Source organism: Thunnus maccoyii, chromosome 6 (genome assembly GCF_910596095.1).
Source record: "Thunnus maccoyii chromosome 6, fThuMac1.1, whole genome shotgun sequence".
NCBI classification, from domain to species: domain Eukaryota; kingdom Metazoa; phylum Chordata; class Actinopteri; order Scombriformes; family Scombridae; genus Thunnus; species Thunnus maccoyii.
Genome location: NC_056538.1, coordinates 19104898 through 19121012, shown reverse-complemented (window position 1 = coordinate 19121012; position 16115 = coordinate 19104898). Strand labels below are relative to the sequence as shown.

The following is a 16115-nucleotide window of genomic DNA, read 5'->3' as shown; positions in this document are numbered from 1 at the left end:
GTGTCGTCATCAATTTGACAGGAAAGAGGAAACTAACTATCGGAAACTAGCTTCTGAAATATTTTTTTAGACAGACATGCGAAAAATTAGTGGTTTAATATCTATTCTTACTGTCGATTTGAAGAAGGAAACCGGTTAGGGTAACGAGAAAAACAGGAAAAAACGGGAAGTGGATTACGTTTTAATTCACATGACAGACAAAATAATTTGTTTATCCTGTTATCAAACAAGTTGAACAGCCTTGGACAGGTCCTATGTTTAATCTGCTGGAAAACAGAGGACGTCAGTTGAGTAGGCTGTGTTTCGATGTGGCCCAGGACTCATTTGCGTTTACACTACCAAAAGAATGTGTGGCCACATGCGGCCCAGACCACCTCTGAATGTGGTCTGAGTGATCGGATCTCAATCCGTCCTCAATGCGTCTTGGGTGCGTTCACATCTGTATTTAGATCTGTCCACTTGTGATTGGATCACCCGAGACGGATGTTAATGCCAGGTGTAAACAGGGCGCCGATCTTCATTACAGCAATTAACGCAATATGAACTTTCAGCCTACAAAGCCCTCTATCTATGATGACCTTATCTACTGTATTACTGTTATGACAGGACATGGCATTGGAAACAATGGTTACATGTAGCCTACTTACGTTGCATAATGAGTACTAGCAGGCAGTAGAAGCACTTCCTATTACCATAAATCCATCCTTTTATATATTGTCTGTCAGTTAGTGGTCAGCAACTTACACAATAACACTATTAAGGAAGCAAGACTAAGATCACAGGACTCTGTTGATTGTTTCTTGAATCTGCTCACGATTTAACCTCATAATATAATTTGAATGCCGTAAAACACTTATTTCGAATAAATATACGATTTTTGAACAAAACTACTTGTTTTAACTGTTGGTGGAGCTTGAATGTCTCCTTTGTGTATCTGTTTTTGACTATCTGTTTTTTTTCCTTCTTTCTTTTGTCAAAACAATTAGGCTTTTTTAGGTCAGTTTTCTACTAAATTTTAACAATTTTCAATATTTCCATTTTAAAAACCAAACGAATTTGTATGAAAACCTGCAATATATGGGGCTGTATGGGGCATTCATTAGAGTTCAAGGAACATGAAATGTGAGTGTTAATCATTAACCTGTTATTTTTCAAGCTTAAACCGAGCCGTACTTCCCTGTACTGTTTCTCCAGCAAAGAATCAGGTTTCACAAAAAACCTGTGTGGACAAAGGAGGGTGCTTGGAATGGTGGGGAGATGACTTTGATGGTAGATTGAGGTAATGTCCATTTGTGTTGTGTGTATGTGTGTGTGAGTGTGTGTGTGTGAGAGAGAGAGAGACAGATAGACAGATAGATAATTTGTCTGCCATGGAAGTGGAGAGCTGAAGGAACTTCAAAAGGTGTCACCTGTTAAACGGATAAAGGACAGCTGAGAAACTCTTCAAAGAAAGATGCAGAATTTTCAGGCACCATTTACTTTTCTCTACTAACTGACTCACCAGCCCTCAGATGCTCTTCGGACAAGGACTGACAGAGTGACAGCTACATCTCAGGTGAGGAAGAGTACAGTGGTATAAAGAATAATGTCTACATGTATGTACTTATGATCTGTTTTTTTTTATTACTCCTGTGTTTTTTCAAACCTTAACTGTCATGGCACCTTGATAATTTTCCAGCAACAAAATCTTTGTGCTACAAGTGGTAGATGATTTTTATATAAGGCCAACTCAGAAAAGAACTTTGATCCATCTCTAATCAAGTTTCCCACTAAACTTAAGTAAACCTTCCTTATCATGTCTGATATGAGGTTGGTGCATGAGGCTTAAAGGGAAGTTAAATTGAGATAGATTAAACAAATTAAGCCAAACTTAATACTTGTTTAGAAAGTAGGAGATCAGATTTGTGTTCTAAAAGGTCTACAGTTGTTTTCCATTTTCATGTTCATTTTGTTTTGGGTAAAATTGGTCTTTTATTAACGTTAAAAACGGGACAAATGCGTCAATGTGATCAAAAATCACAATATAAGATAAAGGTTTCTCAGTGGTTTTCTCAGAATTCAAAGGTGTTTCTGCATTGTTTCCTGTAGTCAAACAGAGATAAACTAGTTACAACATTTTCCAAAGATGTTTATAAGAAAATTAATGAAACAAATGTTTGAAAATGGCTCCAATTGTCTTAGTAGCTAACAAAGTCTAAACTGCATTGTGAATACAAAAATTTGAACAATTGCTCTCAATTAATCTGTTAATATGTAACCCATTTAGACTACTGAATGTGTTGTTCAGGAAGTCAGCAGTGTGTTTGGCTGTCCTTGAACTCTACATACTCCCAGTTCTCTTTTAAAAAAAACACCCACGTTTTAGCAGCAACAGGCAGAATAGCGAATAAATGCATTTCATTGGTCTGATATGGACTGTGTGTAGTAGCTGATGGATTAAGAGAAAAATGAATCAGTTTGATTCAGCATAACAATAAAAGCTCAGAGTCAAATGAGGGCATACAATAGATTTATGAGATCTCTGAATTGCTCTCATCTTCTTTTTTATAGCATGTGCAAACATTTTGTCAGGCATTGTTCAACCATGTCAGGCTGTCAGACAGGATAAACATTGTGACTGCACATGTGATTTACAGTGTGATCTTTGTGGGGAAGTGTGCTGAATTAGAGGGTATATAAAAAGGGTGATTTAATCTACATACATATTTAATACACAATATAGATTTTGTAACTCATCACTATAGAAACTGACATCTAAATGAATGTGTTGCCATTCTTTGTACTGTGTCTTTAGCTAAGCTCTGTCAGGCAAGCTCACAAAAAAAAGGTCACGCACAATATTTCATACCAGCCTCTAAATGTCTTGGCAACCTGGATTTCAGCATGGTTAACAGAGGTTATTGGTTGAAAGCAACCTTGTTTGTAAAATGTCCAAAGATCCTACCTACCTACTTACATTTATATATCTATTTCCCAGTGAGCATTAAGGTTCATTGTATTTAATAGTCCAGGTCAGGTGACACAATCAGCTGCTGTTTATGACAATGGCTCTTTCTCTTCAGCCAGCCTTATCAGTCTTTTTCTCACACTCTCAATCAAGCCTTTTTCTCTCAGTTGTCTATGCTCAGTGTCCCGTAACATCCACAGTGGTTTAATTTCTAGAAGCACTGACCTAGTGACCAGAGTGGTCATTGAATGCATCCTTAAGCAGTAATTTAACGGTTGAATGACATTTAGGACGGAAATGTGCAGCTGTATTGATCTCTGGTGGTTAATACATTCATGTATGTTGGACTTCTGGCCACAATCCAAGGAGTTTTTTTTAATCAGAGCCAGTGACATCACTGACTTACAGTAGGTCTGCCTACAACTGTGGCATGTTGCGTTTTAACACAAACAATGCAGTCCTCTCACCTGTGTAATTCCATTAACAATTAACAGAATTAACATTTAATTCTGGATAGAATTTGAGTATTCAAATATTATTGTTTTCAGTAGATCTTCCATAAGGGCAGCTGTCACATTGTTGTTATGCTTTTGCTATGAGACGTGCTATGAGTCATAATTTGATGTCAGACAGAAACTCCTGATTAATACCAACTGACTTCTCATTAGACTATCAAAACAACACACGCAGAAACACGCGTCAACCTCAGGTCAGGTTACAGCATAAACACACACACACACACGCACATACACACAGCATAACATAAAGTTAACAGTGGCGTGGTGTGTGTTTGTGCACACTGTGTTATATCTGCATTTTTGCATTTGTGTGCTTGACTGTGTGGGTGTATGTCTGGGTAAAATTTGAACTGCAAAGAGGCTAATAAGCGAAGGAAACAAAGTAGGACAAAAGAAAAAAACATGGTGTGCTTATGTCCTGAGGGTTTGTAGTGGGAGGAGAGGAGGGACAAAAATGAGGAAGGCGCACAGGTAGGGAAAGACAGAGTGAGAGAGGACGGTTGAAGTGTCAGGTTACCTGGAATAGTTTTGTTTTGGTTTTTTTATGTTTTGTCAGCAGGGCTTGGTCATTCAAAAACAGCTCCCTCTAAATCTGTGGAGTGTCGAAACACATCGCTACACACCAGCACTCTTTACTTTCAAAGAGGGGCAAGTCAGGCACCCTTCAAGCCGGATTCAGTTACACTGCCATAGAAAAAAAAGGTGAGGGAGGGAGAAAGGAAGAGGGGAAGAGAGAAACAAAATCAAATCGTGTTTTGTAGTTTAAGCCAGTGGAGCAGGAGAGTGAGAGGTAGAGGACGAAGGACACACAGGGGACAGTGAGTTTTCGGGGAGTTCCACCTCCAAGGAGGGAGGGCTGTGTGTGCTCTGTGCTCCGCTTCTGATGAGCTGTGTCTGGGCCTTATCGAGAGGAACAACTGCATCATGTGGGTGAGTGAAACTGGAAGTGGAATCAACACTGGTTTGCGTTGGAGGGGCCATTTGTAAAGCATCATCACTATATTTCCCAGTGACCAGTTTGCTCACAGTATGGTCCAAAGACACATTATCATACTGAAGTTAGTCTGAGTTGGCTTACTTGTGCTCGACCAGTTTATGTAGTGTACAGACTCATAACAGCGGCTGTGTTTTGCATGTTGGAAACACTATCTGCAACTAAATGGGAGTACATACAGTAGTCTGTAGTTGATTACTTTCTGCTCCACATATGGAATCTTTGTAAAGGTGTGGGCAGCTTCTTATGCATGTAGGTGTATTTTAGGTTCATATTTCTGTCGATACTCACTAGTTTTATTTGGTTCATGTGGAATAACAGATTTGGGTTTATCTTACCTGTAGGTCAAACTAGATGATGCTGTTGTAACATTTGGTCAGCATGTATGTGTGCACTGCCTATTTCATTATATGAATGAGCGTATGTGTATGCACCTGTTTGTGTTTGAGTGCTGCCCACAGTAGCTCAACACTAACCTAAGTGGGCACTGCCCATATAAATGTATATGTGCTTGTTTGTGCCTCTAAATATCTTAACATGTGAAGACTGCAATGGTCTAGATCTCTGCCTTTGATTAAAGCTCATCCAACATGTCACATGTAGGCCAAAAGGCCTTTTGTGAATGTTTCAGTCAAAGAAACACAATCCAACAAAGCTGAGAAGCAGCAAGGGGAACACCTTGCGTGAACAAAAGGTTTACCGTGTCAAGGCTTTTATCTGTTGAGGCAGTCTCTAGCTGACCCAGTTATGCTTTTTTCTGCTGGAAACCCATCAAAACTGGATTGACTGGCTGAGTTTCACCATACGGGTCAGTATGACTCATATAGTTACTGCACAAGTAAGACATGAAATGTTTACACTTGGCTAATGCTTATTTTTTGTGTTTAGTCTGGCTGATGAGACTATTTGCATTAGTCATGGTACCAATGACGTTTATTTGTTCCAGTAGTGTCTACTTGTTGTCATGTTATATCAAAACAGTAATTGTGTTTTCAGGTATTTTCACTCTCGGCATCATGACTTTCTGGTTTCCCAAGTTACTTGGACCTCCCACTTTTTCTGTGCTGTGTCATGCCACCTTTATTACTCTCTCGCTTATCACTCTCATATACTGTCAGGTGAGGATGACCTGTTTTTTTTTTTCACCAAGATTTTTGCCATTTGGTTTCACTGATGAGCGTGTGTGATGCTTTTGAGGGTGTGTACACATCGGAATATGTTAAAATCCAATTATTTAGTTTATGTAGGGGGCTCACTATCATGCAGGTTTTTTTTTCCTCTAAGGTTCTCCTTGACTCCCGACACTGTACGTCATGTGATATTAAAATACTGCATTTGATGTACAATAAATATCTAATGTCAAAAATTAGAGTAAGCTTTCAATCTTTTTTGAAAATTGACAAGATAGGGTGTCTCAGAATCAATTTACATCCTGTTACATAAAGGTAAAAGTATATGGCTATAAACTGATCATATGAATCAACTCTCATGTTACATACAAGTGCTGCAAGGCTGAATGAACACGAAGTAAGCACTCCATGTTTCAATGTAAAAAGAAATCTGAGAGATATTTGATGACATGACATTTAAAATGAAGAACATGCTGTCTGACGCACGCAGTCTTTTATAGTTAAACGTGGATGTGGCCATTTGAAACATTGTCTTATATAAGGAAGTTTCTCAGAAAAACAGTGTCAGCTGACTCACAGCAGGATTAAGTGAGCTCCCGTCCCAAAAAAAGAAAACCTGCCCAACGACATTCTTTGCTCCTCTCTCTTTATGGAGGGTGTACACTTTACTTTATCCTTGTGTTTGACTGACAAGTGCAAACTGTAGACATGAAATGGCTGCATCAGTGAGATGAGCTTTCATACCTCTTTTACTTCAAAGTTGATTTGAGCACTTCCTTTGATTGAAGTAACTGCAGCAGAGTGAACCTGCTGGTACAGAAACATGCAAATGAAGGGGAATTTATCTAACACATTAAAGCAGAAATGAAAATTAGAGAACAGTATATAACAATGTTCTCAGTTGGCTGTTTTATGCAGCTATGGTTCTGGCAATTCCTTGTTTAGTCATAAAAAAATTTGCACCATACTGTATATACCTGTATATTTTATATTTACAGTATATACACTAGTATCAACTAGTGTATATACTGTAAATATGTTTGTAGTTCAAACAGTGAATGAAAAGTTGTGAGGATGAGACAAAGGAAGAACAGCTGGTAGACGCTCTTCAAACTGTCAGTCTGTAACAATATACCATCTGCTGAAATCCTCCAAAGAGGCCACTGATGACCTCTGTTTGTGCCTGAGGAGGTTGGTTTAGATTTGAATAAGTTCAATGTTTTAAAATGTAATTAGATAAATCCAGTATTGAGATACTGATGATTCATAATTTGAAGTTTCTTTCTGAAAAGAAAATTGTATTTCTTGGAAAGTATGAAATTTCTTTGTTTTGTCTTTTGAACGAAAAAGAAGTATTTGAGTCATGAAGTCTTAGTAATAGTAATAGTTTGACTCTACAGTGAGTAATGATCTCCAAAGGGTTTTTTTTTTTTTTAAAGGAATAGTTCAACGATATAGAAAATACACTTAGCACAAAGAGTGGAGACAACTACTGTAGCCTGGCTATGTCCAAAGGTAACAAAATCTGTCTACCAGCACAATAAATAACTTATATCTTATATCTTGCTAGTTTAATCCATACAAAAAGTCCCATTTCATAACGAGATTGCCTGCACACTGACGAAAAATAGAAAAGGCTCCCAGGATGCAAAAGAATGAAATTGGACTGTTGTTTTTGGCCATACACACCTTGATTTAGTGCTAAGCTTGTTACTGTTCTTAATCCGTACAAAAACTTGTTCAAGGTTTTCTTTGTTTTTTTTAACCTAAACCAACCGGCTGCTCACAGTAGCTTCATATTCACTGTACAAACATGGGAGTGGTATTGATCTTCATCTAATTTGATTGGAGATTGGAGAGCCAAGACATATCATGTGACCACATTGTATTTACCAGGTGTTTGTGCTCAGGTGGTCATTAGTAAATGGTAAATATATACCTTGAACTAGACAATGAAAAGGCCAGTGCACTGCTGTTTAGCATTAACCGTCAACACAGGTGAGAAGTCACAGCTTATACTGTACAACTCAAATAACCAGCCATGGTTACCACTGGTGTTTACATATAAACTTACACTCTGCAGGAAAGTTCCTCATGATGAACTTGGAAATGTTTGACTTAATGATTGACGATTAGTGTCACAATTCAGTTATAGTCTGTGTGAGACTAGACCGTTTCATCTGGGAAGGTTGCAAGATGATTAACAAAAGACATGTTTCTGCTACACAGAATTCAATTTAGTTTTCTCAGACTTTTCTCAAATCTTTGTTACATTATTCTCATTATATATTGCATAGTTTTACCTCCCTTACTCTCTTCAGTTTTTCAAATGAAAAGAATCTAAGAATGGAGAATCACTCCAGTGCTCACAGATATGTGAAACCTGTGTACACAGCTTCATTTGAAGCTGTCAGAACAAAAAGTGGTTGGGAACCACTGCTTTAGGAGATCTTGACCCTGTGTTGAGACATAACTACTGTCACTCATTCTGTATTTCTTCTACTACCTACACAATACAAACTGAAATGCACTGTATGCAGTTATGCAACTGGGACACACGCGATATCTTGTTCAAGGGTACATGAGCAGCTTTAACCTGGCTCCTGGGGTTACAGGAGCCCCTCTCACCATACCACCCCGCAACATTACAGTATGTTCTGTCTCCACAATATCAGTTGCACTTGAATGGGAGATTCACCAGGTCCCAATAGACCCTGCCACAATACACCCCCCTCTACTGTACACTCAGAGTCTATCACTTTCATGGCAGGTTCAGGGATAAGAGATGGTGATAACAGCATATGGGAACTGCCTGCAGCATGTAGAGGGACTGACATATTCAGGGAGGCACATGGATGTAACATGACAACCTAAAGCTGCACACTATGTTCCATGTGTGCACAATTGATAATCCTTCGTGGCTCCACCCCTGGATATTCATTGTGTTACGCATCTGTTTTACATATGGCTCAAGTATTGTAGTTTTTGTGGCATTTTTGGAATTAAAGATGCCATTTGTTGTAATATATCTTCAAACAATTACCTTAACAGAGAAATCATATAAGCTCAGATAATTACATGCATATGGAAACTTACACACAAAATTACACAATCACCCAGCTACACCGCTGCTAGATACACAAACACACTTCCTTTTCTCTCAAGCCATGCGATGCACACTGTTGTTCCAACACCTGTGTTCACCTTGTCTTATGTATCTCTGTTATTGTTTCCTCAGATCGCTCAGCTGCCGGAGGAAAGCACCAGACCATTGAATCCTAGGCCAGCTGGTAAGCTGTGTTATGTTATTGGTTTTGTGTACTAAGAATTTGCAGCCCATTTAGTGTACTTCTCTTTTCCTCTTGACATCTCTACCTTCAAACAACCAATCTTTTTCTCTCTTCATTTGCTTTGTGATTTCTGCTCTCTCATCTTCCTTTCCTATTATTTCCTCCCTAAATTATTATTATTCTCCCTCTTCTTCCTAGTAGTTCCACAGCCAGGCCGCCACAGAAGGCCCATGACGGCTCCAAAGACTCAGAAAGACAAGGCGTCTAAGAGGAAGAAAGTGTTGCTGACTGTCCTAGCAGTTGTAGTGTTGTTAGGTGTATTGGCCACGGCGGGATACTTCAGTGAGTCACAATTCCAGTAGTTTTTTTCTTCCAAGAACATACGCACATCACGCACACACCACAGAAAGAAGTTTTGTCAGAGGTGTAAAATTCATTCACTGCATATCTCATCTTTCGAGCAAAATGCTATTCTAACATGACTCTGTGCTCTGTCCTTCTTTTTCAATGTGCCATTCCTTTGCCCTCCAGTTAAGCAGCTGATTGACAGCAAATACTTCTTCTGCAAGCGTTCAGTAAAGTTCATCCCATTAGACAAAGCCTGTGATGGGAAAGATGACTGTACTGGAGGAGAAGATGAAATTACTTGTGTGTCAAGTTTTAAGGTCAACACTACTTTTCCAGGTAAAACAAACATCTGACTCACTTTGTGTAATCAAAGACACTAAAAACAAAGCTTGATGAATGACTCCTCTTTTCTTTCCCTCGTCACCATTCCTCCCTCCAGTGCGTCTCATGTCAGGTAAGAGTGTCCTGCAAGTGTACAGTCCCGGCTCAGGATGGCGGAGTGTGTGTAGTGACAACTGGACTGAGAAGCACACACAGACAGCATGTAAACAACTGGGATACACATAGTGAGTTTACATTCTCCGGGGATGAATCACATAGATTCTGTTGCCAATTTAATGACTGGACTGTAAAATGACAAATGACCTGAAACATTGCCCCCTCTCTGTCTTAACAGTAAACCTCGCAGCACCAGTGTCCCAGTGAACACTCTAAAAGTTACCATGAAAACAGGACCATTCACAGCTGTCAAGCCTGCGACTACAACTACGCCCATACATCAGGCTACCATTGACCGGTGAGAAAGGCAACACATCTGTCATTAAATGGGAAAATCTAATGCTTTTTACTTCGCCATTCATGACTGTGTAATTTGTCATAGCTATACGGATAGTTGTTCAGTCTAATTCAATCTTAAGTGATCTGAAAAATCACTGCTGTTTAGTGTGCAGTTGCTTTTAACATTATCTTTATGTCAGATTTGCTGTGTGACTATGGTGTATTCTTGAATTAGTCAGTCTCAGACCAATAGAGGCATAGCTGTTGAACTGAAAAAGACTACTTATCATACACTTAGGGCATCATGCAGTCATTTCTGTTGAGGGGGCACAGTTTCGCACTGCATGTTAACGTTAACACTAAACCAAGCTGTTACCAGTAACATGAATGTATAATTAGTCTATGTTTATGATCAAACCACACCCTATGGGAAACTACCTAAAAATATAGTTGAATGATCCTATAACACTATATTACATTTAATAGCAATATTGAACAAGACAATGTTAGTGAAGGCTTTAAACTCAGGGGTGACATTAGCTGGTTAGCTAGCCAGCACTGTTAAGTAAGAAAGAAAGCTCACAAACATGTAGCTACTGTTTTTACTTACTCTATTTAACTCTCCTTCATCTCCTTAAGTCCACCATCTGTTTTATAGGATGCATTTCAATGCTTCAAATTTGTTTTGACAAAAACAATAATTAATAATAGCAAAAGACAACAAGCTAACACTAATGTTAATTACTTGTAGGTTGTAGCTAAAACCACTGAAGCAAAAATTGTGAAGCTCTAAGTAATTCACAACTTTATTCAAGTGCTGCTGTTTTCATGGTGGCTGAGCTGAGCTGAGACTAGTTATTCATGCCTCAAACCACAATTTGCAAGCTCTGCTGCTACTATGTACTGCTTTCTAGCTGGAAGGAACCAAGTTGCCTTAAGGGAGAGGACTGTGTGTAACAGGCAGAGTTAAACCTGCAGTGCGGAACCTTTGTCTCTGGTGAGAGTAGATAGTAGTTACCTGGATGTAATTCCAGTTCTTTGAGTGCATGCATAAGCTGGTTCCGGTCGCTACTAAAACAGTGGATAAATTGAGATCAGAATTTGATCCATTCGGTCCGATAACACTTGGAAAGTCTGGAAGAGCCACATGATTAAATTATTTTATCCCTCAAGTTAGCAGAGGGCTAAACCGGAAGTTAGTCGGCTTGGCCAGTGGAGGTGTCTGATGTGTATGCTCTATAGACGCCCTTCAGCTCTGGCAAACCAATCATTGCTGGTTGACATAAAATGCATCACTACCGGTGTGCCAGTGCGGGAATGTTGCCATAGACATCACATTAAAAACTCTGGTATACTGTAAAATACAGAGAGATTTACCTGGCAGTGATAGGCTTAATCAACATTGTGAGATGTCATTTGGCAAGGGCTTGAATGTAACAGATGTTCATTTATATGTAAAAGTCCCACACTCCAGCTTTAAATCTGCATAAAAACATGAACAAAAGCAACTTTTGTTTACATACTATAATGTTATGGCTAATTAAAAAGACTTTTTGACAGTTTGAGGCACGTGCCCCCTCAAGTTGAATGAGAACAACGCCACTGCATACACTTCTCTCTTCTTCCCCCTCCTAACATTCCTTTCTATTTCTTTATTTCAAATCAACATTTGCTGGTTGAATCTTCAATTTTATTCTCTCTTTCTCTTTCGGCTTTTAACTTTTGCTCTCTGCTGGCTTCCCCTTCATGTCTCTTGTACACATGAGACACTGTCTGTTCTCACAGTTTCTGTTCCTAAAAGGCCAAAAAAACATCCATAGTTTTTGTTCCCTCTCTGTTATATCCCCCAAGAAAGTGAACAGAACTGGCAGGTATTTTATTTAAACAAAGCAGAACAGGAACAAAGATAAAGTTCATTGGGAGAGGGGTTAGGTGAAGTTAGGTCAACATTTGACCGTGTTTGTCAGTTTGACCAAATGTGTGAACATCTGTGGCTTACTTACAACAACATATTACTGTAACAGAAAATATTTGATACATGTCTTTTTTTCTCCAATAGCCATGTATGCAGATCCGGATCTGTGGTGTCATTGTCCTGCTCAGGTGGGTTTTATCTTTAGAAAAGCAGCCACTGTGGCTCAAACATTGTTTACATGCTTTTAACAGACAGACTGGGGCTCATGAGTGGTAGGTAGAAGATGACATGGTTGTGTGACAGGCCCATACTTACCTACAGTCAGCAGCAAAACTCTTTCCTAGTAACATATGATCGAGTAGTTTCCTTCACTCTTTATAACGAATCAAAAATTAGCTTAGGGGTGAAAAGGAACTGGTCTAACCTGGCCTCTACTGTTTGTATAGATGGATCAGCATCAACAAACAACATATTTCATTATAAAAGTCAGTTTACAAAAGGGAAGAAAATTATGTCTGAAAATAACAAAAAAAAAAATTTTTTCTTGTCAGACTGTGGACAGGTGGGCTCTCAGGACCGTATTGTTGGGGGTACAGATGCTTTCATTGAGGACTGGCCATGGCAGGTCAGCCTGCAGCAGGGCGGCCAGCATACGTGTGGAGGCTCGCTGGTATCACCTCGCTGGGTAGTCACTGCCGCCCACTGCTTCACTGGGTCAGTATATTTTCAATATACTAATTTCGACTGAATTTCCTTTGTAACTGATACCTACTCATACTCATACCTCCTCCTCTCCTCCTGGGCCTTGCAGCAGTAAAAAGGAGCTGACTCGCTGGAAGGTGGTGTCAGGCAAGACCTACATGGCCTCCCTGGGAGGTTCCTATGTGGACAGGATCATAGTGAATGGTGACTATGATCCATCACGAAACGACTACGACATAGCGCTGATGAGACTCAGCAGCCCGATCGGAGTGGGAGGTTAGAGTTTAATTTATTACTCAATAAGGCAAATTCACAGAAAACACATTCACACCAACTCTTAACAAATTGCCTTTTTTCCCACAAAAAAAGGAGAATCAAGTTTCATCATAGGCAGGGATATTATAGTCATAAAGGCTTTACTCTACTGCCCTCTAGTGGTAAAGATATATCAAACAGAAAACTCTTTAACTGTAGGTCACCCTGTGTAATCACTTGGTAACTTTCACATATGGCTTCAAACAGTCAAAGCTATCCTAAAAACAAATAATAGGCTAAATTTTCATAATGAATGCACTGTCCCTGTTTTCTAGTGAGCCGTAAGCCAGCTTGTCTACCCCCTAAAGCCTTTGACCTTGCCGCTGATGCCTCGATGGTGGTGACTGGCTGGGGATACCTGAGTGAACAAGGTGACTAACTAACACACTGCCTCTCATCATTATCAACTGCCACCTTGTGAACATGAAAAAAACACTTCTTCTTGTCTTTGAGGTTGCTACCATCACTCACATATTGCATCTCTGTTCTCCCTTCAGGAACAGTTTCTCCTTCACTTCAAAAGGCCCACATCCCTCTGATAGGGCAGGCGAAGTGTTCCAGCCCCACAGTGTATGGTAGTGCCATAACCCAAAGGATGATCTGTGCTGGATTCCTGGAGGGCAAAGTGGATGCCTGCCAGGTAATGAACCACTGATTCCACATAAAATCTAGTGTATAAAAATGATAGTAGGACTGATATTTAAATCAATTTGTCAATTGTACCTTTCAATTTGGATCCATTGCAAGTGATACTGCTACAGGCCTGTAGTTTTGTATTAGCTGTAGTTTGTAAATGTATCCAATATTAAAGTTCTTTTCTTGCAAGTGGTTTGGATATCAAAAACTCAAAATGTTATTGTGCTGTTTTGAAACCCAGGGGGACAGCGGGGGCCCATTGGTGCACTTCACCTCCTCTCGTTGGCATCTGGTTGGAGTGGTGAGCTGGGGCGTTGGCTGTGCCAGGGAGAGAAGGCCGGGCGTCTACAGCAAAGTGGAGGAGATGCTCAACTGGATTAATACAGTCGTTGAGGTAGAGTTTGAATAAAATGATTCATGATGATTGGAAAAGCCCCGGTAAAAAATTACAGTATAGCATTGTAAAGCAGTTTTGGAGGGAAAGTGCATCACAATAGAAATATTTCCACTTGAAGTCAACACAATAAATTCAATGAGACAATGACAAGAACTATGCATAAATTCAGCTCTGATTTTTTTTTTTTTACATTTGTCCAAGCAGAAAAACCCCTGAGGTCATCTGTCACAATGAGCAACCACCACATGACTCCAGTCCAGACTACGTTGCAGAGACTGTGAAACTAAAAGAAAGCTTTTTGTTTCAACGTGGTAGACTGCAGATGGGAGACAGGAGGAGAGAAAGGGGAAGTTGAAGATGCAACAATATAGATGAACTGTTAAACACAGCCATAAACATTACACATATATATACACACACACACACACACACACACACAAACACACATTTCATTCAAACTTTCAGGTGTTGTTTGTGCCATTTCAAGTTCTTAACTCAGGGGAAAAATATATTTATGTTGTTATCTGTCACTGGATAGTCTGGGATCTTCATGGCAGAATGCTGCTATATTTGTAACTCAAAACAAACATTGTCTTAAGCTATTGATACTGTTTAAAATAACTAATTTCACAGACTCAATTCACTATGTCATTACGTTTTGAGAGTAATTTAAATATTTGATCACTGGTGCTGACATGAGGACATAGCCACAAACATACAAACTATTTTTAATAAGAATAAAAAAAATAATGACTGTCCAGCTTACTTATAATGAAAGTCCATGATATTGGTTGGCAGTCAAAAAACATCAGAGGCACTCTGATGATTATAAGTTAAAAATCCTTTATTAAATCATGGATAAACCTACATGTTTCAACTCTGAAACTATTTTTAATATTCTGTGAAGAAGTTGGATCTTACCTGTCTGGCAGACATCAGGCATAATTTACTTGATTACTATGTGCTATAATATGTACTGTGGGTGTGCAATGTGTTATGAGGTTTCATATGGAAAACTGCTATGCAAAGAAAGGCAACAAACCTGTGTTATAGTAATGCCAGCAGGAGTCATTGTGAAGCCTCAGGTTAATAATTACCAATACTGTAAAAGTCCAGAGGATTAATGCATTTACGGTGCTGATTCAGTTGATCTGATGTGTGTCCTGATGTCTTGAAGGGCAAATGCACCTTTTTTACGGCACAGATGATGTGCTTGTGTCCTACCACAGAATAATTTACATGTGCACTTTAAGTGGAAAGTGAGAATTACTTGATCTTACTGTATATACAGATGATTCAAGTAGTTATAAGTCTTATAATGCACTGAAACTCTAATCACTCTGTATGTGTTCATGGTTCCTTCACACTGAGATATCCGATCAGGAATTCAGTGTGCCTTAAGAAAACTTGCGCCATGGCCAGGCTATTTGTGGTGTTTTCTCCCTTCTCTACTCTAAAGGATATACCTGCCATTTCTTGAAATGTAAAAGTTAGTTACAGGGAGTATAGTGTGTTAATTTAATTTGTAGAATTTGTGCACAAAGTGCTATCATTATTTCTTCACTTCACTTTTTCAACATAGTTAACACTAATATATTGTATATTATAATAGCTGGATATAAATAGTATTTCTGTCTAGGTTTGCATAGAGTATGACAACTGCCAGGTGGCTGATAATATTTGTCTGTATATATGGTACATTTTCCTAATGTTTTATATTTCTGTAAAAGGTTGTAAATATAATAAAGGCATTGTTCTTTAACCTGACTACAGAACAGAGGGTTTTTTTGACAAAAAGTACTATAGAAAGTTTGCCAGACAACAGTAAAATGGTCATACAATTAACTTGATATAATATGCCAGTGTATGTATGTGTTGGAAACTGGATCTTTCCTTGTTCCATTCAGTGTCTTCATCTTCCCAAGCACACACCCTCTGACCCAAAGTTAACAAAAGGTACAACGGGGGTTGAGTAAATCATTATATCAGTTGTGGACAAAAGATGTTCCAAATTACAATTATCAGCTCAAATTTCTTACTGAATCATTAGAAACCTGAAACGTACTGTACATTAAAATGTCAACACCTTGAGCAACATGTTAAATTAAATCATCTGATGAATAAGAAATAACTTTATTTTTTCCAA

At 38.9% G+C, this 16115-nt stretch overlaps 1 protein-coding gene across 4 annotated transcripts; it reads left to right on the top strand.

Moving 5' to 3' along the window:
* Nucleotides 1-470: 470 nt before the first annotated feature.
* On the top strand, nucleotides 471-15693 carry tmprss4a (transmembrane serine protease 4a). Of its 4 annotated transcripts, none has more exons than XM_042414480.1 (13): nucleotides 471-1555; nucleotides 8828-8879; nucleotides 9078-9221; nucleotides 9411-9563; nucleotides 9667-9793; nucleotides 9904-10023; nucleotides 12064-12107; nucleotides 12471-12633; nucleotides 12731-12897; nucleotides 13212-13307; nucleotides 13434-13576; nucleotides 13814-13966; nucleotides 14174-15693. In XM_042414480.1, the coding sequence occupies exons 3-13, from the start codon at nucleotides 9110-9112 to the stop codon at nucleotides 14183-14185; spliced, it is 1290 nt and encodes a 429-aa protein (XP_042270414.1). In that variant the 5' UTR covers nucleotides 471-1555; nucleotides 8828-8879; nucleotides 9078-9109; the 3' UTR covers nucleotides 14186-15693. The 4 variants fall into 4 exon arrangements, with proteins under 4 accessions (XP_042270414.1, XP_042270415.1, XP_042270413.1 ...); XM_042414481.1 differs by having other exon boundaries at nucleotides 1540-1555; nucleotides 9081-9221; XM_042414479.1 differs by lacking the exon at nucleotides 471-1555 and adding an exon at nucleotides 3973-4395 and having other exon boundaries at nucleotides 9081-9221.
* Nucleotides 15694-16115: the final 422 nt, after the last annotated feature.